The sequence below is a fragment of the Oculina patagonica genome, chromosome 10 (assembly GCF_052425735.1).
Source record: "Oculina patagonica isolate OP01 chromosome 10, crgOcupat, whole genome shotgun sequence".
NCBI classification, from domain to species: Eukaryota; Metazoa; Cnidaria; class Anthozoa; order Scleractinia; family Oculinidae; genus Oculina; species Oculina patagonica.
In genome coordinates, this window is record NC_135767.1 from 19,543,587 (window position 1) to 19,568,930 (window position 25,344).

The window sequence follows — 25,344 nt, forward strand, 5'->3', positions numbered from 1 at the left end:
ATTTATAGCCGTAGCTTGATTTCTATCCACAAATTAAGGTTATATATTCCTTAAGATGTTAAAAGATATTGTTTTTTATGCGTTAGGTTGCCTTCCATAAATTTCAGAACAGTTTAGACTAAAAATCTGCGAAATCTCCGTGACATAGTCCCTTTAAGCGTCCCAATTCAATGCGTTTCGGATTATTCCTTTATTTTACATGTCATTTATTGTTTCGTGATGCCCGCAGGCAGGCTCAGTGGGGGAAGGGCGCCCTTGTGGATCACGCAATGTCAATGATAATTGGTTTGGGTTATACGGTGCGGAACTATATTAATGTAGTTTGAGCACGACAACAAGACGTGCTTAAAAGTTGGTCGGTTGGTTTTACTGCAGAATAAATGCAGAGGAATTTACAATTACACTATAAGCGAGAATAATGGCAAAGTTTCGCATTTTGAGACGCATCACTCACAAGTTAAGGAATATTCAAGCTGTTCTGTTGGTGATTTCAGTTTGTGCTTGCATTCTTGTGTTTATCTACGAGTATAACTTAACAACAAGATTTGACATCGCTTTAAGGTGAGTTTGGTTTTAGATTTAAGTTCACAATATCTTGTTACTAGTTTCGTGCGGCGCCGGCGGTCACCGGCTCACCTACAAACAAACGCAAGGTTAAAGTTTGAAACCGCGAACTTTTATTTACAAGTGAAACTACCTGCCCTTTAGGCTGTATGGCCACTGACCTAAGATAACAATGTCCAACGATAAATGATGATGTTATATAAAATAAATGTGATTGACAATCAATAAATAATAATGGATTGATGTGTGGAGAGAAAGAACTCAGATGGGACTCGAAACCACGACCTTCCGTACACTAGTCGACTGACACTAGTTGATTGACATGCAATCGTTGCTGGAATTCAGTAGTACGATAAGCAACCCGGGATAAGCAATTTGTGTTTCTATGGCCTCAAGTGTCCTCCGGGGCATGAAGAGGTTAATTAAGTAAGTAGTAATAACTTGACAACAAGATTTGATATCGCTTTGAGGTGAGTTTCGTTTTAGTTTTTAAAAGATCACAGAACCTTGTTACTTTTTACAAAGTCGACATAATTGTTAACTAGTACACACAGCCGCTAGTTTCGAACAGAGCCGTCACCGGCTAACCTACAAAGCATGACAAAGGAACGCAAGGGAATTTGCTGTCAGGTTCCTCGTAGCTTTGTGTTGAAGTATCATTTGAACCGACTCCACACAACGCGGGCTTCCAAGATTCTTTGGGTTGGTAGTTATTGTATTCTGTCTCTTCAGAGTTACGAGAGTTAGCGAAGGCTCATAATATTCTTGTTCGTTGAAGTAAAACGAATTAAAGCGATGAAACCAATGAATAAAACCGCAGGAATCTAGATTCATCTGCGAGATACACCGCGACTAGATATGAAAGATATATTTCAAATCGTGGTGTATCTCGCAGATTAAGCTAACGGGGGACTTAGAACAGGGTGGTAAAGGGGGGTTCCCAATCACCAATCACGAGGCTATTTTCCTTCAAATCACGAATTACGTATTTTTTTAGGCCATTTCACGAATCACGTATTTCATAGACATAATTGTTGAAAACTAGGTTTACTTGATTAGTTAATCATGATATATTAGGCGAGCGCACAGTGCAAAACGAGTCCTAAAATGCATAAATCGAGCCGAGATAATGTGTCCTGCATACAAGATCAAGCCTAGGCTTTATGATTGATGTCGTTTGTCAATTTTGGGTTACTACTGTAAACTGATCTATGAGTACGTAGTTTACTGTCGTTTTTCACGTACGTTTTTTTAGCTGTAATCACGAATCACGGTCCTTAGAATAAGCAGGTCACGCGTCATAATGGACTGGCAATTCACAGATCACGATCAGATTTGAGCTGTTATGGCGTGTCACGCGCTTTATTTTGCTCAAATCACGGATAACCCCTTTACCACCGTATTAGAACTAGAGGCGGAATCCAGGAGGTCTACGATCCTTCCGTGCAGCCTAGGACCCCATCGTTTCACTGCGTGGAACCCTAATATTATTTTTGTTGCAGACTATGGTTGATAATGACGCTTTTCCATCCGTAGATCAACTCCAAACCCAGTTGCTATGATGCAGCAGAAAATCACCGCAACAGACAAATGGCCGGGCAAATTACCTGCACGGATCTCAAGCTGTCAACCAATAAACCATATTTATTTCCTCAGAACACATAAAACTGCTTCAAGCACAACGTCGACAATCCTTCTTAGTTATGGAATCAACAAAAACCAAACTATTATTTTAGATCCTGATCTAGCAGATAGACAATGGCCGGCGCTTCTTGAGTTAAACGAAGTCTCAAGTCTAGTGCAAAGCGACGCAGCAAAGATTTTTTGCACCCACATAAGATTTAATAAAAAACCGATAAACTCAGTTTTCCCCAAAACAATAGCAAAATACATAACTATCATTCGCAATCCTGTCGATCATTTTAAATCTGCGTGGATGTTTTACAGAATAGTTGAGCAAGCCGGCATTGCACACGATAATGACGCAATAAATACATTCCTAAAATCACCAGCTGCTTTGCAAGAAATCAGAAAAAAACTCAATAAAAGCAATCACGAGCTACATAAACAATTCAACCATTTATCTAACTCACATTTATTTGATATGGGTTTCGAGCGAGAACATTTTCAGAACATGACATTTGTTAAGAGTTCCATCGACAAGATGGACCGAGAGTTCGACTTGGTTATGATAACAGACTACTTTGATGAATCACTTATATTACTTAAACGATTGCTGTGCTGGGAATTTGAAGACATTGTGTACATCAAGTTAAGAGTAAACAAAAGAACATTAGAGTTTGAAGAAGATGTGAAGAAAAACATCTTAACTTGGAATCATGCAGACGCCATTTTATTTGATCATTTCAATAAAACTTTCTGGAGGAAAGTTCGTCAAGCGGGTTCCACATTTTATGAAGATTTGAAAACATTCAGAAAGATAAATCAAGAATATCAAACATTGTGCGAGTCCATGGAAGATACAAAGATGCCACTGAAACCGGAATACTCGCTACTTATGAAAAAGAAATGTGAATTATCAAAGACCAAACCTTGTGTTATACTCGACAAGTTATGGAAGAAACGTGGCAACACTTTCAGTGGTTCAAGATGTGGGCCCATTTCCAATGAAATTGCAGAACGCCGTCGGAAATCAGCTAAGATTCTGCCAAAGCCTGGTTAACTAGTACGTTTTGTAGAAATATCCACTGGATAGCGATTTAGCCAGCGGATACCATTCTCCGATAAATCAAGAATATCAAACATTGTGCGAGTCCATGGAAGATAAAAAGATGCCGGCACTGATCCTGGAAAACTCACTGCTGATTATAAAAACAAATGTGCATTAGCAGAGACCGCTCCTTGTGTTATGCTTCGCAAGTTATGGGAGAAACGTGGCAACTCTTTCAGTGGTTCAAGATGTGGGCCCATTTCCAATGAAATTGCAGAACGCCGACGGAAATTAGCTAAAATTCAGCGAAATCCTAGCTTACACTAACAACTTAAAGACCATAAAGACCATTATTATACATTGGTGTCACCAGCTTGATTTTGATTGGCTATAAGCACGCAGCTAATTCTTGCTTGCTGTTTCTCTTACGTCATACCTACAGACATTAGATTTTACATATGTAGAAGTGACGTCATACCTACAGACAATAGTTTTATGCATTCAGTTTTATGCGCTCTTGTCTTTACAAGTGCAGCTCAGGAATGTGCATAATAAAACAATTATTGGATTTGGTTTTCGCATGATAGCGATAATTATCAAGGCCTTAGTTTCTGTTATCCGCCTCAGCCTTCGGCTTCGGCAGATAACAGAAACTTTCGCTATCATGCTCAACCTCATCCAATAATTGTTAAATGTCTTCCAGGTTTCCTTATGTTTATGCTTTTGCTATGTCATTATATTGGTCACATAGAACGTGTACCATTAACCCTATTCAGACCAGGGAGGGGGGGGGGAGGGCTTTTAAGGCCCGCGCTGACTTTGAACTTTGATAACTTTTTTTAAGATTTAACCAAATGCTGCCAAACTGTCTGAGTTTTTCTAAAATTTATCTAGCAATAATTGGGTAGGGTTGAATGAAGTGTCATGTACTTGACATCACCACGGCAACGGCATTTTGACAGGCATGTAAATTTGCGTGTTTCTGTTAATAAAAATCCACTTAAATGGAATTATTTTTACATTTTTACGGATTAAAAGCACATTTTTATTGATCTTGAGTACGTTGCAGTAATTTTGGATGGTTTTCTGGCATTTTGGAAAAATTTTGAAATCCAAGACGGCGGCTGTTTTGACATCATGATGTAATTGTCACGTGATGTGACGTCACCATCCCACGTGACGTATACCAAAAGAAAGATGTTCGGACATTCAATACATCCTATAAGTTTCATTGTGATTGCTTAAATATTCTGGAAGTTACATAGGGAGGGCTTCCGAAGTTCCCCCTGGTCAGAGAAGGTCCAAAAAAAGCCCGGTCTGAATAGGGTTAATAAACTATTATGTTAAGCTCTCCTTCGATTTTTGGGCTAATTATTGTATAACTGAATTTACGGTATCAGTTTTCAATGAATAATCACTTGTTTAGCAATCCTAATGGAGTTAGAAATAACAGAAATTGTTACACATTTTACTGACACATTTAGCAAAGGACCTTTGGTTGAGACTGTTCTTGTGAACAAATTGGTCAACAATCACTTTCTGAAACATACCGCCTCCAACTACAGTGCCTCGATCAGTAAGATTGTAAGCTGAGGACCCAAAGATAATCGGTTTTAGAGGAGATAAAATATTCATGAGTGACTTGGCGTTGTCTCGTGCAGTTTTAACTCGTCGGGTCGAACTTCCATAGTCTGCGAAATCGGCGGCCAGAAAAACAGGGATGTGAGCTTTACTAACATTCTTGTGCCTTTGAACTAGCGTCGACAAATTTGATAAACACTTCCTGACCGTAGAAATATTTTTTAAGTAGTTCCAGCTTTAAAATCTTTTCTGTGCGTATGTGTACAGAAAAAAAGAGTGGACCAAGAATTTTTGTAATGAAGTCTTGCGCAACATGAAGGAGTTTTGGACTGAAGAAACTGGCAGCGTCGTGTGTGCGCATAAGGTGTGTTACAACAGATGACAAATTAAACTGTGCCCGTGATCTCGTCTTATTGCTTCCCCTCCATTCAGCCAAGCCAACACATGGAAGCCTCTTTACAACTTCAGTCTCAAATTTTTCAATTGAGTCAACCGCAAAGACATTCATGCAAATTGTCTTTCCAGTGAACCACGAACCCTTTGTGTGTGTTCCAATGGCGACCTTTGCAAGGAAAACCTGCCTGCGTGGCTTGGCTGAGATTTGTGTAATCAAAATACACTAGCACATCTAGTTGCCTTGGCAGACGTTTTGGAACTCTTTCCAGCTTATAAGCGTACCGTGACCACGCGAACGAAGTGTGCGATTGAGCGCAGTAACATTATAATACAGTGCGAGTGTTTCGAAACGTTCCTTCGTCGGTGAGCCGTTAAATTGCGAATCTTTTACAAATGGAACAACAACTTGTCTCCCACCATACGCAGCAAGGGCTGTCAGATCCAAAAAATTTTGGGTTGCCATTGTTAGTTGTTCCCAGTAATAAAAAGCGATAAAAACCTTTTTACCATGGCGTCGTTTTTTGTCGATGACCTAACAAAGTGGACAAAATGGCCAGTGTAATTACAGCGAAAACAGTCAATGCTTTTCGAAGACATTTGTTCAATGGCAGCTTGTGCGGCATCTTCGTGCAAACTAACAAACCAAACGTCGTGCCCCAGTTCCCTTGCTATCAGTATAAATATGCATGCATAGTAATAGTTGGAACGGTGTTTCGAGTATGAAAATACAGATAAATTTCGATGTTCACAATGAGCCTGATGAGTCGTCAAAGTGGTATTGGAAAGTATCGGTATCGTAAGAGTTAAGCAGTGTTCTTTAAGTTGCATAAAGACGTGTGACATTTGCGTTTAAGTTAAGTTATAAAAGAACTGAACATTTTGTAAAATGTGATGGCCCGTGAAGACCACTAGGCCAAGTGTCAAGTATAGAAAAGAAAGGGTCACCTACGTGACTATTAACGAAAACAAAAACAAATGCATCATGAACGCAGAGGTGCCTTAAGGGAAAAGATTAATTGAACACTTACAGAGGACAAGGAAACCTTTGATAACATATTTGATCGTAAGTTTGGAAATTAACCGTGTCTGACGAGGGTTGAAGGCCCGTAAATACTGAAAAACGCTCCTTTTGCACGGCACCTGTATAAATAAATGCAAATTTTAACATACTTTGCAAATTGCCTTACTGAGGGGCACAGCTGTCTATTTTTGAAGCGACACGACTTCTCGCACGTCAAGCAAGACTAAAGCTATGCTTAACATGAAGTTTAGGTTGCTTAACACTTCCCTTACGGGGCTTTTCAAAATTTCTGGGTCTGCTACAAACAACAGATAGTTTTGCAAGACTTTCGTTAGACGTATTCTTAACCTTTGGCACAAGCGGGACCGATATTTTACTGTGGCGCTTGCAGCGACTGGGCCAAAACGAAATCAAAACAAAACAAACTGCTAGGCGTGTCGCTTTAACAACGTTTATTTGAACTGCAAAGCGTGTTTGGATCACGAGACTTAACTGCAAACATGTGATAGTTAATGCAGTCCGACCTCTATTAAGCGGCCACTTTCCAAAGTCCCGATTTATTTGTCACTGAACTGCTGCATTCTATTTAACGGCCACCTCTATTAAGCGGCCGCGGCCACCTTTTTGCTGTCGCAAGTATATTATTTATATGGGTTTTTACCTCCATTAAGCGGCCAGCAAATAATCGTTTCCAAGCGAAATGGTGACAGATGATACATATCGTCCGTGAAATTTCCTGAGATAAATTTTTTTACATACTGACTGTTGATGCAAAAAGGCTTTAGAAACTTGTCAACGATGTTTTGCATATTTTTCTGTACATTTTCAACCAGAAGAAATACAGTACATTTCAACTACGTGCCCTCTGTGTTAGAGCTAGAACTATGCATAGGCTGGAAATACACTTGATGTTTTGTTACAATGAATTTTGGATCTATTTCAGAGTTTGGCAAAAACAGGTTCTTGTATTATGGGATACTTGTTGACAGTTTAGGCTTAGTAGGTTCTTAATTTCTACAGAGTAGACATTGTTGTTGATTATCAGAAAAAAGTATAAAATCTGATCTGCTCTTCATTATACAGTGGAACCCCGATATAACGATATGCCAAGGGAGCAGTAAAATTATATCGTTATATCGAGGGATCGTTGTATCGAAACTCCCGATATAACGATATGGCCGTAAAATAACCGAAAATATCGTTATATCGGGTAAACCTAACATATGCTTTTTTACAGAACAAGGATCATGAGAATACAGAATCATTTTCGTATATCATCGTTCAAAGGTGTTGTCAGAAACGTTCGAGATTACTCGATTACTGTTATGTTACTGGATTAAATTCAATATCTTGCTTAAGTTGTGACTGTTTACTGATAACATCGTTATATCGGGGAAGATTTTACGTTCGGTCCGCTAAATTCTCATCGTTATATCGGGGTTTTGTCGCATACATTTTACTGTAATTTTTGCTGGGACATAGAATATTCATCGTAATATCGGGAATATCGTTATATCGAGGCTCCGTCCCATACATTTTACTGTAACTTTTGCCGGGACAGAATATTCATCGTTATATCGGGAATATCGTTATATCGGGGCTCCGTCCCATACATTTTACTGTAACTTTTGCCGGGACATAGAATATTCATCGTTATATCGGGAATATCGTTATATCGAGGATCGTTATATCGAGGTTCCACTGTAAATATTTATTAATGTACCCATGTTGCCAAAAGTCCAACAACATTAACTGGTCAATGATACAGTATTGTATCATTGGTTTTTGGTAAAAAAAAAATATATATATACATATAAATTAAATAGTTAAATCCCACATATAAAAACCTGTTGGACTTTGTTTGGCTAAACAGGTTCTTATATTTTGGGGTATTAAAAAAGTAAATCAGTTTCTGCCAGGAGGTTCTTAAATCCCTAGGTTCTTACACGCGGGTTTTTACGGTATATGTACTGGACACAAATCTTATATTTGAACACAGTTTATTACAAACGTCATTGTAAAAGAGTCGTACAAAAGACTGAGACAGTTAAAAACTTGATACAAAATTCGGTTAATTAATTAATGAAAATTTCGTGGAGTTGGAAAGTTGAACCAGCAACAATTACATGGTGAAATTAAAAATCTAGATTGCAAGTCACAGTCAAGATGCTGCTTCTAGATTAATGTGTGATTTAATATTTCGCAATCTAATGTGTGATTTTTGAATGTTAGAAGTTAGACACAAATCCTGGTATTCAAATACTAATCTATCTTTGGTCATTTTAATTTGTTTTATATTAAACTCTATCTACCTCATTACAGGAAATTAACGCTTCAAGCAACTAACGCGAATTATCAAAGTTCGCGTTAATTTAAGAAAGTAGGAAACAATATCCTCTTCTCTGTGCACTTTCTTTAGTGTTTTACAATGTAAAAGCCGATATATCAAATGAAAAAATATTTCCAATTTATTCATACATTCAGAAGAGCGGTACAGCAGCCAAAATATCTTTAGAGACATCACAAATCGCGTTTATTTTCTTCATTTTAAAAAAATCGCCCTGTCCCTCGCGTTAATTCCCTTCATTTAAAACAACTTTTCACTCCAATTCGCGTTAATTTAAGTCACGTTCATTTCAAAGACCTTAATTTAGGGGAGCGTTAATTTCTTTTAATAGGTAACATTAATTACTCCGTATTATATTTACATCATTCGTTCCATTTCAATATCAAACTTTCCCTTTGCACGATCGACAACCATTCACACATGACGTTTTCAAATTCTGCCATTTATCAGGATGACGTCTGAAGTAGAACGCTGATCCACCAATCACAATCACGATAATGATACACGTGATCACTATCCCAGCTATAGCGGCCTTGTCAGGCATGGTGCGAGCCACGTAGATTCCACCTGAAAATATTAAAAAATGTATTTTTAGTCAAAAAATATTTACGATTTCTCCTAACATTAGGAACAAAATGGCCTTCGGTTTCCCCAAACTGAACCCTGGCTATTTTTTTCGCCGCCATCTTGAATAGCCCGAAAGCCCTCTGGCGTTACGCGAGAGCCCAAATCGAGAGCACTTTTCAAAAACGTTTGGTCCCAGACTCCCAATTCCCTGACTACGTCACTGATTAGGCCAGTTTCGGTCAAGTGTCAAAATGAAGTCGTTTAAATTTAAAAGCAAATGCCGATAATAATTTTGGTATCAAAAATTGAGCCCAAATAATGAAAAGAGGTAAAAAGCTATTTCTGTTGAGTTGTACAGATTGAGTTTAAATTTGGAATCACTATTTGTCCTTTCTAATTTTGTAAAGCAGTGTATTAGGTTAACGAAAGAACTAATCAGAAAGATTTAATAATATAATCACCTTTATCAGTTTCCACAGTAGCAAAGCCATCTGAAACAGAAGAGTCCACTTTGTACCAAGTTTTTAAGTCCATATCTTCCGAAGAGCGAAAAAATTGTATTTTGGACGTCGCACTAGAATCTACCTTCATACCGATCTTAAACTTCTTGTCTGTTTCTAGCGTTTGTGGATTCACCACCAAAAAGTCGCTTGCGTATCCGTGACCGACTCCCATCCTACCGCCTTTGTCGTCAATCATTTTCTGGCCGTCTTCCGCGGACAGCAGCTCCACGCTAATTGATTGTAACTGTGGTAGAGCGTCGGATGTAAAAGCGACGTACTGGCCACTTGAGGGATAAAAAGAAAACCATGTTAGAGTGGTTTAGTTATAGCATTTGTCTAAGGTGTTGCGTGACAAGTTAAGTTACAGCCTGTGAAACGCGGATGTTTAAGTCTAAAGTGTTGCGTGACAAGTAGCAGCCTGTGAAACGCGGATGTTGCGTGACAAGTAAGTTAAAGCCTGTGGAACGCGGATGGTTTTTTGGCCAGTTGTGTCACGCTGCATAAAGTTTTCGGTGGCGTTAAACTACAGCGGCGAAAAGCAGTTTGCGTTCGCAGCCTACACCCGCCTTATGCCCCCCTCCCCCACCCCCCGTACCCCGTTAATACAGCTACCTCTTTATTACGGGCACTTTATTTTGGCCAGAACAAAAGCTCACTCAGTCATTTAACTACTTTCTTATTCTTTTAAAATATTCTTTAACACGGCCACCCTGGTAATACGGCTAGATGTTTGTGGCTGGTTGGTGACCGAATTAACAATAGAATAAAAAACAATGTACGTACTGTGCTGTGTTAGACGTCCAAAGTGGGTGAAAGAGGGAACACGCGCTTTTAGACAAAACTTCGTTATATACAACACTCGAAGAGGGTGCGATTTGTGCTAATCAATCAAATAATAGCGCGAACATTCACGAGCATTCCTACGTCACCTTCGGTCAACGAAAATCGCGGGCTCAGCAAATTCACGAAGATACGATTTGGCACTTATTCCCCCTGTGAACGACTTAGACAGGGTCATTATAATAAGGAGTGCTTTCTATTTGTACGGCGGGAGAAAACAATCAAATGCAACGATGTAACGTCCTTCCCACTGCAAAATTTTCAGCAAAAAATGTAATACCTTCAGAGGTATTCCTCTTTTCTTTACCATTTTAGTTTTCACACTTTAACCATGCTCCTCGCTGAAATACACGGCTGTTCTGGTAAGAAATGGAATGGAACGGTCCTTTCCACCAAAAAGTTTTCAACAGAGCAGCATTCTTCCAGAGAGAGCACGCATCGCGTGCTCTACAGTCGAGGGAATAAGTGCCAGTTTTTGCAAATCTTCGTTGAAGCACTTGAAGAATTTCCGAATTATTTCATCCAATCAAAAACAAGCGCGAGCGCTCACGAATACTCCAAAAGCCGTCGCGCATATAAATACGTCATGTTGCTTAGCAACTTCTGGGATGAAAACCGCGGGCTCAGTCACTTCTCGGAGAAGTGATGTCACTATCAACTGGCACTTGTTTTCTCGACTTTCTGGAGTAAACCGGAAGCCAATGTTTTGTACTCACTCATTAAAAGTAAGAGTCCCGCCATTTCTGCCTATCATCCTGGCAATCCGCTCACTGTTTGAGATGATAATTCGACCTTTCTGGCTTCGGTTGGAGAAGTTATTGTTTCTGGTGCTCATGTAATGATATGTACCACTTCCGGTGATTTTCTTTGGTCCCAGATCGAAGTATGTGCCTGCGTCATCCAATTCAGACATTTCGCCTCCAAATTGCCCTGTTGATTGAAAAATATTGTTGATGTTTTTACACTTATCGCCATGATTGATTAAAAGGAATCAAGAGAGGATAACGAAGGGAATACAGTAAAAACCCACGAGTAAGAACTTGTTAGGCTAAAATTTGCAAATTAGATGCCATTTTGATAAGAACCTATTTAGCCTTAAATTTGGAAACGGGTTCTTATTTTTACTGTATCACAGAGCGAGCTACTGTTTGTGGCGGGAAATGTGGAAAAACTAACGCACAGAATTCATAGCAATTGTTACAGATGGCAAGCGTGAGAAAAAAGCGTGGGGAAAAGCGCGCGGGAAGGTTGCTTACGTCTGTTACGATGGGTTTTCGCCTTTATACGCCGGATTGGCTAAGAATTCAAAACCTTCACCCTAACTGATTTAAGCAGATTGACTAATTTTTGTAAATGAATTCAACTTAGGATGTAAAAATACAAATTGAACGCAACTCGTGTATTGGAAAATCATTAGTATGGAATTGTTTGGGGGTAAAATTGAGTACGCGAAGGCAAACCTTTTTTCCTTAGGCTAAACGATAATGACTTACTGTTGTCCAACAACGCCAAGTTATGCAGACTGTTTCTTTCCAGACCTAACAAGTTGGTGCTGTCCAGAAGTGATGGATAATTCCTGCCCCATTCATTACTCTTTAACAGCACTACGTTTGATCGGTCAGTTCCAGCTTTCCCCTGGCCATCGTTGTTGTTAGGGTTTGTGTTTGAACCGGTCCATCTAAAAATGAGAAAAATTTTAGGTCAATATTGGTACTAATATTGTTCAACACAGACTGAAAAGCAGCGATATTGAGTTTACATTGGCGTTAACAAGCTTTCATATAGACGGCGCGCGGTAACAACTCTGGTGCCAACATTTTCTAATATAAACTGCAAAACGGCGATCGATATAAATTCAATAGTGGTGCTAACATTAAGTCAATATGAGCGCTTGTATTGATCGATATTGGGAAGTATGGTGGCATTATGGTGTGTACTGGATTCCAGATCGAGATGTCCGAGGTCGAGCCCGCCTGGCTAGGGCCTAGGGTCATGTTATTGCAAGACACTTTACTTTCATAGTCGCCTCTCCTCACCCAAGTGTATAAATGGGTACTGACTCCTGAGGGTAACCCTGCGATGGACTAGCATCCCCATTAATTATTTTAATTAATTTAGATTTTAAGTTTTTAATTTCGTGAAATAACTGTAAACTACAGTCGAAGCTCTCGTAAGCGGACACCCTCGGGACGCGAAAAAAGTGTCCGCAACTGGAGCTGGCCGCTTACGAGAATGGTTCTCGTAAGCGGCCACTAGAGGTGTAAGGGATAGATGGCCGCTTACGGGAGCTTGCCCAGCTAACAATAACCGGACGGGCGTGGATAACAACAAAACAAACACTGAAATATGGTATTGTAATCGGTACTGTAAAATCATTGTGACGATTGGCGATGTGAAGTTGATTGATAAAAACAAACAGCGGTTGTAAAATAGGATTTTCTTTGGGGTGTCCGCTTACGGGAGCTTAAAAACAAAGAAAAAGTCTAAGTCGTAATCTCTGAAGGTGTCCGCGGCCGCTTACGGGAATGTCCGCTTACGAGAATGTAAAGATACAGAGTTTGTATGGGAGTTAAAACGGGGTCTCAAACAAGGCGGCCGTAAGTAGAGCTGTCCGCTTACGAGAGTGTCCGTTAAGAGAGCTTCGACTGTAGCCGTAAAGCTAAGCTTATTTCACGTTAATAAAGTATCTTATCGTATGATACAGAAACCACATGTAGGGCCCAGTCGGATAAGCCGCTTAGACTTGAAGGCAGACGTTTCTTTTTTCGTTCCATATATATAGACTACAATACATTCAATGCTCTTGTGCACTCGAAGTGCGAACTCAGAAGCAAGGATGGCGCAGTGGTGAGAGCGCTCGCTTTCCACCATGTAGCCCGGGTTCGAATCCTAGACCCGGCGTCATATGCGTTCCGAGCGTTTTCCCTGGATTCCCTACTTTTACATTTTTTTACGCAGATTCGCAAGTTCTGGAAGGTGTACATATTGATATTTAGAGAATAAAAATATATATAAATATATATGACTTACTGGAAGTGGATGTAGTCGCCATCCTTAACGAACATGGAGTTGGGCACAAAGTCGTACTCCACACCGGGATAAACTTGAACGATGTTGCCGCGCTTTCCACGAACGTTCAAATTATGGATGTTCACGCCCTGGAGATCGGAGGGTCGGGGACGAACTGCGAATGTATGGGACCTAAAGAGATGAAATTGATTTTGATTTCTTTTATAAGGGCGGTATCACGAGGATCACATCGAAAAGTCGAGGTCAAAAGAAATATTTATATTAATGGAAACTTTAAATAATGGTCTAGCTTTGTTAAAAATAACTATAACAGCCCACTAAAGTATCAAAAGATGCATTAACATGAGTTATACAGGTAGGAGATTTCAAACAAAAATTGAAAACGTATGGCAGAAGTTTTCAAACTCTGCCCATATGTCATGGACAAATCATTAAAACTTAATACAATTTGCTCTCTTGAAATATTCACGTAATATCTTCACCTTGGTGTTCTCTGTACATCTTGTGAATGAGTGAAGCTTTGAGGCTCCCTTATTTAGGGCAAAAAAAATCAAAAGGTTGAGTCCTCTCCTTTGCTCCCTAAATCTTTTGCGCTTGGTCAAAAATCCTAATATATAAGATAGGAACGACACTGAGGGAAACCAATTAAACTGAACACAAAATTGACGTTTTGTAATTTGTAACTGTCGATCTTACCTATCTTGGAAGACACGGCCATACTGGTTGGTATTGATGGCTAGCCTAAGCTTAAGATCAAAAGATGGAAACAGTTGGACTTCAGGGTTCTGTTTGAACACATAGCCTCTCTGGGCAGCCAAAGTACTGTTCATGCCGTATTTCTCTCCAATGTCAAGCTTGCTTTGTTTGATGCCATTCATGGAGCTGTTTACTGACGAATTCCAGCCGTCATAATCACCGGTAGAAATGTTGTACCTATGAAATCCGTTAAAAAAGTAATTTTATAAAGCAGAAAAAAATGACTTATAAAATACTGGGGCATAGCTCCCACGAGTTAGGAAGCGACAATCTTCTCGACCTAGAATAATTCGCGTTAAAAAAACTAAAATAGTCAACCTTCAGGCTTTTCAGAACGGACACCTTCGAGACCAGCTCCAACTGTCCGTCTTAGAGAGGCGTCCGTCTTATAGAAAGTTGAATTAGTTACTGTAAAATGACTGAATCAAAAGCCCTCTGGGCTTAGTGTCTCGTGTCACTTTTTAGAGTTTATTTAAAAAAGAGATCGCTTTTCACGTCTATTTATTGCTTGTAAAGTTGATCAGTTATATAACTCCAATAACAGCAGAAAAAGATGACAGACATTGCACTGTATTGCACTTTGGTTCACTAAGCATACATTCTACTGTATACTTATACTATGACTTCCATGTGCTTTCTACACGCTATATGAGATATCGCTTTGGGTGTTTATTCGTGAACGCTTAGCCTGTTAAGTGATAATGACATGCGAGTGGTGATGATTTTGTTAATTCTTATAACCTCTTCTCCTGATTTAGTATTGATATTGTGAGGAGAAATTTGGTTTTGGTCACTCTTGAGCCGGTCTTAATGTTTTTGTAACGCCAAAGCTACAACGCAGCGGCGGAAGAACGTGTAAATTACAGTCATTTTCTTCGCTATTTAAATCTACTGAATGAAATATTCTGCTAGGTTCTGCTTAATGGAAAACATTCGATCTTGCTTGACATGTGATTCCGCGCGAACGTACGCAATAAACTATGTAGTAGTGTTTAACTCGCACAAATCTCACTTTTAAAGAGAGACTTTAACTTCTACACAGAGCTTACTATGCTGTACCATAACTGGTCATAACTTTAAAATGGTTGGGTATTCAATCGACTAACGATTCAAACGATTCAAACCTTTTGTTCAAACGACATGTGTTATATTGTGTGCAAGATTAACTTTGACATTCAATCCCGACCAACTAATTGCTTAGATTACCATCCCTCTTAAACCCCGATACAATCTGTTGCCGCGGCTAAATTTAAAAAAAGTTGTCTACACAAAGATAAGAACAATGCTTACCGATCGAACAACTGATATTTACATCGTCCTCTCTTTCAGCAACATTTTTACCATATCTGCTATATTCCACGACTGTAATCTCTATAAATACAGTTGTTACAGTAAATATCCTGTTGAAACATCCACCATTTTCCTACGCTTGGTAAACAGAAATGATTTTCAACTACTTTCCAAAACTCTCAAGATAAAATAATAGATATCAAATGAAAGCACGTATTCTTTAAATTGGCAACGTGAAGCTGTTATTCTGATACATCTCACAATTGCACAAATTAAAACTTTACAAGCGACCACAAGACAAGACACTCCAAAGAGATTTTAGAGCTTCATGTTAAAAACTGCTTTTCTCGCTCAATTTAAGTTGCGGTATACTAGCGTTATATGCACAACAACGACAACATTATTAGACACTTCTGCTTTTCAGATCCGTTCTAAAACTCATCAATATAATTTCTCTCTTTCGGTTAGTACATTGTATTATGCGTTTGTAATAACCTGGTGTATTTCATTCTTCTTCTACGCGTTTTCTGTTACAATTAATTTCATTGATTTTCAGTACAATCTTGTCGACAAAGGTTAGAATGTTATTTTAAGAACGTAAAACTTGTCTGTATTTTTCTTGATAACTGCTGGCTGCAGCTCAAATATATCCAAAATTGAAAAGCGTACAGCTAATTTAAAGAAAAAAATGCGTCACATCTACGTGTATTCCTCTTAAGAGCTTCATTCATGCACTGAAAAGGCTGTTGTTGTCGTCTATAAATTAAAGTTGTGTCCATTGTAGCGTGGAATTCACAGCAGGATATATGAAGCTACATGTAGTGCCTCTTGACTCAGGTCAATCTTCGGGTCAAAAAAATAAAAAAGCAATGTATGTTTTGCGCTTTAGATTGACATTTCTGCTCTTCAATCCTAAGAAAACTCATCAAATATAATTTCCCTCTTTCGGTCATACATTGAGTTCTACCTTTACCTCAGAGCCGAGTGTAAACGAGGCTTTGCAAATCGAAAGTGTAAATGTTTCTCTCGATGAATCAGAACCGCCTGAAAAAAGAAAGGCAAAAAAGTACGACTCCAGACTGGCAGAGTTCTTTTATTGAAATGTGGGAAAAAGTATGGAACAGCACAACGCTAGATTTGAACAAACAAACGCCACAGTTGACATTTTTAAAGATTTGGCATCAAAATAATTGTCTTTATCTAATCGTTTATCTTCTGTTATTAAATTGTTGTTATTCATGCCACAAAGGTCACCCCTTTCAATACAAAGTTGTGCAAAAGTCACGTAGCAATCATAGTCTTTTTTAGGATGTCGTTCTTTGTTCAACCTTTTTCAACGCAATTCTCCAACGAACTTTCAACATGCCAAATGCTCGTTCCACTACAGATCGTAGCACACCGAACTTTAGGTTTTAAACTTTCGCTGCTCCTGAGTCAGGCGTCCTCTGTCCGGGTAGGGTTTCACTAGCCAGTTCGTTAGCGGATAGGCACTGTTGCCAGCTAAAAGGGGCCTTATTTCTGTTCCATTTTTATTGCCTGTTAGACCACTTAAAATTTGCTCGTTTGTTGCAAGTTCAGAAAAAAACGTCATCTCTTTTTTATAGCGTGCCTGTATTTTTACATAATAAGCCCTTTACAATAAATACTCCTAACTTACTGTTTGATAAACCAGCGCTTTAGTTGCGACCTTTGTAAAGAAACAATTATTCTTTGATAACATTTGTTTTGTGATCAGATGCCGCCGGAATTTCATAACATGGCGGGAAAATTCCGCGGCCTCACAAAGCAAATGTTGACATGGCGGGAAAAATATTGACATGGCGGGAAAAATATTGACATGGCGGGAAAATATCCCCCTGTACAATTATCTCGTGTCGTCATGACAACGTCGTCATGACGACACGAGACAAAAACGGCAGGGACGGGACCAACACCAGTCCGTCTTTTCTAAATAATAGGAACGATTATTTGAATCCCAGCGAGGGTACTCTAGCGGCCGAGCTCCTACCTTTCATATTGTGGGACTTTTTTGCCCAAGGGAGGGGATCATGCCCTAATTTTGTTGCACATTACCTGATTCGTAAAACGCAATTTTCATGATCCAAGTCGGGTAAAGTCCAATTGTAATTGTTGGCGTAACCACCCTTCCCGTTGCCAAGGTGATTATCACGTGACCAGTCGGATTCCCGGCACTCTGGAGCAGGGAGGTCATGTGACGGGAATTTCTTCCAGGTAGCGTTCTTTGCCTGCGGGAAAAAGACAAAAAAAATAGAAATTTTCAAAAATAATACGACTTTTTTAATTTTCACAAACATGTTTCGACGGTACATCCGTCATCGTCAGTGTGACGGTTATGAAAGTTTACAGTGATTTAAAACGTGCCTGTTACAAATCATACGTTACATTGCGTTGAAAACTAACAGGCACGTTTTAAATCACTGTAAACTTTCATAACCGTCACACTGACGATGACGGATGTACCGTCGAAACATGTTTGTGAAAATTAAAAAAGTCGTATTATTTTTGAAAATTTCTACATTTTTGCTGCTAGTTGTCTCGACCATTTGGAACAAAAAAAATACATTGGAGAATTAGAATGTAACAATAGCCATAATTAATCCACTGAAATGAGCGCACGAGGGAGAATTAAAAAGTCCCAATAAAAAAGTTCCAGACAGACATTCTGACGGTATGCTAAGTGATTTTTCGATGATGTGCAGAAAGTAGTGAACGTTTCACGTAATTGCGGTGAAAACTAAAAAATCTAAACTCAAAAATCTAAACTTATCACGCAAATCTCGTTTGACGTTCACTTATTTCACGTTTCACGCCAAAAAAGAATTTTTTCAAGACATTCTGGGGGGGGGGGGAGCTTATTTCAAAACATATCAGTTAGGGTACATATAAACGAAATCGAGTGGACTTCTTAATGTTTAAGTGCTGTTTGGTAGCACATGTTTGTAACATAGAAACAACAACAAATAAATGTGTTTACGAGTAACTTTAAAAAGCACAAGTTTTCCTTGTTTTCTTGTTCATAAAATGTCATAATCTTGTGATCTAGGGAGGGGTGGTTGGGGGTATAGAGGGAGGGGGCTTATAACACAAATTGCTTAATACAGCTTTTACAGTACATTAAATTAATCACGCCTTGTTATAAGCAATGTTATAGCATGTACTCATCATGAAATACCTTGCATTCTGCTTCATTGTTGGGTATTTTATAATTCCTCCATTTCATCTTTGCCATGTATTCTTGGGACAGTTCACAAGCCCATCGATCTTTCACATTCTGGCTTTCTGACTGGTACATTTCACACTTTGAAATGTCATTAGTTAACACTGCAATGTCCTTCCATGGGGAGGGGTGCCAGTAGGGGTAATGATCTCTTTCTTCTGGACATTCATAACCACGCCTAGTTCCTCCTGGATTTTGTCTTGTGGAAATGGCAGATTCTCTCTTCAATTTCTAAATATGTAATAATTTCTGCAACTTAACTGGGAAACAATCAAGATGTACTGGTATTTGTTACTAATGTACTAGTACATTAGTAACAAATACCAGTACATCTTGATTGTTTCTCAGTTAAGTTGCAGAAATTATTTTGATATGACAAACCGTCAAATATTTCACTGAAAATGATGTTTTTGACAAATTATTAGATTATAAGAATCGTTCTCCAAACTCTGACCGTCTGTATGCCTTAGAGAGCTGTCCATCTTTAAGATGGACAGCTCTTTAATAGAGCTGTCTAAGCCGTCCAATTGTGAAGGATTATGCACAAGAAAAGTGTCCACCTTAGAGAGGTGGATGCCTCTGTGCGGTGTCCACCATTGAGAGGTGCCCAACTTTGAGAGGTGTTCATCTCAGAGGGGTGTCTACCTTAGAGAGGTGTTCATTTTAGAGAAGTGTCCATCTTAGACAAGTGCCCACCTTAGAAGGTGTCCACCTTAGAGAGGAGCCTAGCTAAGACAGGTGTCAAATTAAGAGAGGTGTCCAATTAAAATAGGGGTTGTATCCTTAGAGGTGTCCAATGTCCATCTTAGAAAGGTGTCCACCTTAGAGAGGCTGCCCATTTCAGAGGTTTGTCCACCTTAGAGATGTGTCAACCTTAGAGAGGTGTCCACCATAGAGAGGTATCTATACCTTAGCAAGTTCCCATCTTAGACAGGTGCCCACCATCATTGCATAGAGAGGTGTCTATTTTTAGAGAGGTGCCCATCTTAGAGAAGTGTCCATTTTAAAGAGGTGTCCCCTTAGAGATGTGTCCACCTTACAGGTGTGTCCACCATAGAGAGGTATCCATTTAAGAGAGGTGTCCATCTAAGAGAAATAGAAAGGTGTCCACTATGGAGAGGTGTCCATCTGTGAGAGGCATCCACCATAGAGATGTATCTTTTAGAGAGGTGTCCACGATAGAGAGGTGCCCACCTTACAGGTGTCCAACATAGAGAGGTGTCCATTTAAGAGAGATGTCCACCATGGTGAGGTGTCCATCTGTGAGAGTTGTTCACCAAAGAGAGCTGAGAACTTCCCACTTTAAAAAAACATACCCAGCTTACAAAAGTGTCTGCCTTGATAGGGTGCCCTTGAGTTGGTGCCCATGATTCTTAGGGAGATAGTCAATGCACAAGTAATATTGTAAATGCTCATTTTTAATAATTTCTATACCTGATCAGCAGAAAAGAGCCCTTTATTTCTGTTTCTGTATTTACAATCCATGTAATAGTCATAATCCTCATGCATTCCAAATCTGTCAAAAGAAAAAATTCCAAAATACAATATAACTGATAACTTTTAAAGCATTAATTGTAATTGTAAGAGTTTGTATAAGTGTTACCTGGTGTCCTTGTTGCAGTCGTAATTCTGGCACAAAGCACGATTCTCTGGGATGGTTCTGGAAAAAGGAACATACGTGAACTTGTTATACAGCTAGTTTACGCAGACTATACATTCAGCCCTTCACAGAAAAGAAGTGAACCTTACTGTGTTGTGATTCCATCTCGCACATTATCCCCACACATGTACTGTAAAATCATGTCACAGTGGTTGTTTGGGTCTCCACAAGAATGTTGATTTGTCCTGTTATGAAGATGAAAAAAGCAAAGGTTATAATTACTACAACATCTGAGACAATTAATGTGTTGAATGGTTATGGTGCTTTTATATCAGGCCTTGCTTATCAGGCCAGTGCTTAACTACAGTTAATCTCAGTACAAGAAATCAACTAGGAATAATTTTCTAACCTACCCAACACCCCGCCCCATCCTTAATAGGATACTAATCTTTCACACATGGGCTTAAGCTTGCCTCTCCACCCTACTTCCTGGTTTTTGTCCTAACAATTTGCAGTGTTTTACCCAAAAACACAACACAAAGATCCTGGCCAGGGCTAGGGGATGGTGGAGGGGTGGAAATAGTCTGGGAGCAGAAGGTGACAAAAGAGGCAAGAAGTGGGATTCCCAAGGTAGCAGGACCTGCAGAAACAGGAATTTTTTTTAACAACATTGCATAAAATTTTGCAAAAGAGAATTATTACCAAGAGGTAGGACCCACTTTTAAAGGAAGGGGTGCACATGGGAATTGATCTTCGAGTTAATGGTAAGGGAAGTGGGATGTTCAGATCACCATGCCACCCCTCCCTCCCCCTGCAATCCTGCCTAAATGGATATCTAAGGCAATGTTAAATAATAAAACTACTAGTACTTGAATTGAAGATAAACAACTTATATATATCCATCTGACTTGACTTACCACTCAATAGACAAGACTGAACCTTCATAATAATACAATTTGCCAACATTGTAACCGCCGCGGTTGTTGTTCTGTGAGTCAAACAGCCTATGGATATATTAAATATTAATTTATTCAAAACATCAAGAGGCATATCTTACAGATATATTGCTCACATAAAAATCACAGAGTAAAAAAACAAGAATGATTTTTAATTATAATAAATTATAAATAATGTCACCTGTTTGCATTGTTTCGTTCTCTACGAGCTTCATCAAGACGGTTGTTGCATCCTCTGAAAGCGGAAACAAACATTAGTCAAAACAAGCCCAATAAAAATTGAACAAAAATTTAACCTCCATTCAGGAAGGCTGTTCAGGTAGGCATGGCGGCCAAATGGTTAGTGTTCTAAAATCCAGTTCAGGTTTGAGCCCTGGCCCAGGGCACTACGATTTTTTTTTTGGTGGGGGGTGGGGGAGGGGGGGGGGGAGACACTTCTAACTCTCACTCTCCTGACTCCACCCAGGTGTATAATTAAAATATAGGGACTGGCGAATTTAATGCTGGGGGATAATCCTGTGATGAACTAGCATCCAATCCAGGGGGAGTGGAAATTCTCCTAGTGCAGAGATTCCAACCCCTTGTGAAGGAAAAAAGGGAGGTTTTTTGATTGCCGAAGGCGGTGTCACGAGCGCCAAAGGCGCGAGCTTCTAGGGGGGTCTGGGGGCATCCCCCCAGGAAATTATGCAAATTTATATTCTGTCGAGTGCCTTTTCCTGTATTTTGACATCATTTCTGAGGTATTCCGAATATTTATTCTTTTTCTACTTTTAGTCTACATGGCTGGAGCTTCTGCCATGCTTGTCCACCATTTTTGGAGCTGCTAGATGGAGTTAGACTGCTGGCCATATGAGTCTGCACAACACTCGGTGTTCAATATTGCGCCGTGTTCAGTGAGAGACTGGGTCGTTGAGACATTATACGGGAGGAAATGTTTTACACTCAGATCGCAAAAATACTAAAGATTAGCAATTTTTCCCTTTGTTTTTAGAAGTTTTTGATAAATCGGGAGAATCTGATAAAAATCGGGAGAGCGGGAGGCAACGCATCAAATCGGGAGGGTTGGAATCTCTGCTAGTGGCTTCAAGCCATGGAAACCAGGATAAGCTAGCTCCAGCCTGATGGGCCACAAGTCCCGAAATGCACAGCTTTCCATTCTACTGAGATGAGATCAGATCTCAACAGAGGCACTTTGTTCCAGCTTCCAAACAATGAAATGACTACTCCCTGTGGACTGGATTCAAGTCCTCCGGACGTCCTTTGCAGGCCTATCTCTCAGTATTTTTGTCAAGTACGGTTAAATCCTGATGACTCGAACCCTCTGCTAACTCACACCTTTTTCGATTCCCCTTCAGGTCATTTTCTTACTAATTTTACCCTTGATAACTCGAACTCCCAATATCTCGAAGCCTTTTTGATTTTCCTTGAAGGGTCGAGTCATCAGGAATCAACTGTATTGTCAATCATGCTATTTAATTGCCAACCATTCGCCAAAAAATATCTTAGCCATTAGCTCTTTGGTTGAAACTTAAATAAAACGAAAGACGGTCTCAAATATATCTTTAAAAAATGTGAATCAAACGTGCGAAACTGGGGAAAATAAAAATAGCATTTTGCTGGGATATGTTAATATTAATAAATTAACTTAGAGGAGGTTGGACACCGATCACGTGCTAATTTTGACCAATGAGAATGGCCGTTTTACGTGACCTTGGCGAACCGTAAAAAATACTCTACAGCGACAGAAGGTGGCAGTTATTTGCGTTTTTCTGATCTCTTTTGGATGCTAGTCATCTGAAAATCGTTTTGTGGCTTCATTTAATATTAATCCTTCCGACTGTGTAGTAATTTCAGAGGTTAGTTGATTTATCATTGCGTATTTTTGTCAAGATCTGAAGAGATATCGAACGGTGTTGTTAGTTTCATACGTGTCATATGACACATTTTGAAGGAAAAGTTTCACCCGTTTTCCTCAGGTTTTAGGCCGTAATCTTTACATTACGCAAAAGTAGGTTTGTTACCCTTTGTTTTTACACCGTCGCCCCCGCTCGCCCCCGCAACCGTTTTTGAGATATTTTGAGTTAAACTTTGCGATGTGTAATAGTTGATGTGACAAAAATATGGCGCGAGGTGTCAATAATTTCGCTGACTCCAGGTTCGAAGTTTGACGTCGAAAACGTCTGCTTCGATGAGTTTTAAGTGTTTTTTGTTATTCTGACTAACGTCCGATTTATTTGGCGCAGATCTAGTAATGAGTAATCGCTCAAAACGGGGCAAAAAGACCTGTTTATTGGAAGCGGCAGGAACATTGCGTGACAAGCAAAACGTTGCGACTTTCCGGTGTTATGCAATCAATTCATGTAATCTAATATGTTGACTGTGTATTTTGAATAAACGAGTGCTACAATGAGAAAATGTGTCGGTGGTTGATTTATATCATTCGTTTTATTTTCGCAGATTACTTTGACAGTTAGAAATCGGAAACATTAAGATCCATCCTGACACTCAAACACAACAACGGCGACTTGAATCCGTCCAGTTTGTGGAGAAGCGGCAAAATAAACAATCGTCTTTCCGCTGCTTTCCGACGGAAAATCAACAACTGAAATACGCACAAAAGCCCATTGAGCCCAAGAAACGGCAAACTCGGTAGTAGTTAAGATAAATAAATTCGAAACGTTGCTGTAGTGTAAAAATATGCTTCAAAGAGATCAGCTTGTGACTCTTGTTGGTCGAAAGCAACGATTTTGTACGACAGTGTGATGTTCACTCTTTCGCGTCTAGGTTCAAATGAAGCCGAAGTGACGGTCTACCCATAACTCTTCGCGGGCTAGTGTCCAACCTCCTCTGAAATTAACTTAACTACTGACCCGATCAAAAGCTCCATTAGAACTATATGATGTATTAAACTCAGGCTGATTTATTTTCTAAACAATTTTGAGACTGTTGTGTGTAGTTAAAGTTTGCAAGAAAGAACTGCTGCAAACATACATCAAAAGGAAATCAGCCCGTGCCCAGGCGGCCACACTGGAAAGTTCGTATTTGATACGCCGAAGTTTTACGCCAAATCCCTATGAAATACGCCAGAAGTGGCGTAAATTATCGAGCTCCACGCCGAAGATCTTCGGCGTAACATACATGTTTTCCAGACTGGCCCAGGCCCGTGCCTGAGTTAATAAAACTTAATATTTTTATCTTCACATGTGGAACTGTGATCGATTATATTTTCGAGAAAAGAAGTTCAAAATTTGAAAGATGTGTACACAAAATATCACACAAACTGACAAGATCACAAACAATCACCGAACTATATATATTGGCACGTCTTCTTTATTGCCAGGCTTTGATTCCATAACTGACCGTGCCAAATTAAATTGAGACTGTACGATAAATTCCAGTAAATAATAGAACTGTAAAACTTTCTTACCTCGGATTGTGCATGTAAATATCTGCTGCAGCTATACTCCACAGAAACGACAACAAAAGTACAGAATTCATCCTTTTCGTTTCTTTACCACCTTGCGATATCGCGGCAAGCTCTGCTCCGGTGCAAGGCGATTTTGAAATCATTTGTTTATCGCCCCTGATAATAATACCAAATATGGGTATCGGTTCCCCCCTTTGGGATATGACATCATTGCTAAATTTCGGGCTATCGCGTGACAAAGGATCGAAATGGAAATTCGAATCAAAGTCTCTTCGAGATATCGACGTTTTTGCATGAAGTACGAGTCGAAGGTTTATCCTGTGCATTGTTCTTCGAACTTATCATTACAGTTTCTTTGTAGTTTAGTTTAACAATTTCCTATCTTCGCGGAGGAAATGCAGCCATATAATTTTGTCAAAAATGGCTCGTCCGCGCCGGGTATTTATACACATATTCCTTAACATTACACAAATAAACAGTGCAAATTTCACCGAGATCTGACAATTCTATACTTTAAAATTGCAAGGACCTTTCAAGGCAGTCGATTACGGCAGCGA

General features: G+C 39.4%; 3 protein-coding genes and 1 pseudogene across 3 annotated transcripts in view; 2 read left to right on the forward strand and 2 right to left on the reverse strand.

Annotated features, from left to right (window-relative positions):
• Positions 1-25,344, forward strand: part of LOC144629064 (splicing factor 45-like) — a 126,727-nt gene that overhangs the window by 55,479 nt on the left and 45,904 nt on the right. The window lies entirely within an intron of this gene.
• Positions 419-3,247, forward strand: LOC144667324 (galactosylceramide sulfotransferase-like). Its single transcript, XM_078528714.1, has 2 exons — positions 419-561; positions 2,101-3,247. Exons 1-2 carry the CDS (start codon positions 419-421, stop codon positions 3,245-3,247), a joined length of 1,290 nt encoding a protein of 429 aa, XP_078384840.1.
• LOC144667325 (uncharacterized) lies at positions 4,569-6,267 on the reverse strand (annotated as a pseudogene).
• On the reverse strand, positions 8,217-24,919 carry LOC144667162 (protein DD3-3-like). Its single transcript, XM_078528555.1, has 14 exons — positions 24,788-24,919; positions 21,542-21,595; positions 21,322-21,408; positions 20,554-20,649; positions 20,408-20,464; positions 20,239-20,320; positions 18,760-19,035; positions 17,640-17,812; positions 14,217-14,453; positions 13,521-13,691; positions 11,984-12,168; positions 11,207-11,420; positions 9,609-9,934; positions 8,217-9,147 (listed from the first exon to the last, which is right to left on the reverse strand). Exons 1-14 carry the CDS (start codon positions 24,856-24,858, stop codon positions 8,963-8,965), a joined length of 2,214 nt encoding a protein of 737 aa, XP_078384681.1. The 5' UTR covers positions 24,859-24,919; the 3' UTR covers positions 8,217-8,962.

What these genes read in the sequence shown, in the direction of transcription:
- LOC144667162 (XM_078528555.1), bottom strand. Translation starts at nt 24,858, where the DNA reads ATGAATTCTGTACTTTTGTTGTCGTTTCTGTGGAGTATAGCTGCAGCA. An exon ending in GAACGAAACAATGCAAACAG is followed by an intron (nt 21,409 to 21,541) that starts GTGACATTATTT and finishes ATATATCCATAG; the next exon opens with GCTGTTTGACTCACAGAACA. An exon ending in TCAGTCTTGTCTATTGAGTG is followed by an intron (nt 20,650 to 21,321) that starts GTAAGTCAAGTC and finishes TCTTCATAACAG; the next exon opens with GACAAATCAACATTCTTGTG.
- LOC144667324 (XM_078528714.1), top strand. Translation starts at nt 419, where the DNA reads ATGGCAAAGTTTCGCATTTTGAGACGCATCACTCACAAGTTAAGGAAT. An exon ending in AGATTTGACATCGCTTTAAG is followed by an intron (nt 562 to 2,100) that starts GTGAGTTTGGTT and finishes TTCCATCCGTAG; the next exon opens with ATCAACTCCAAACCCAGTTG.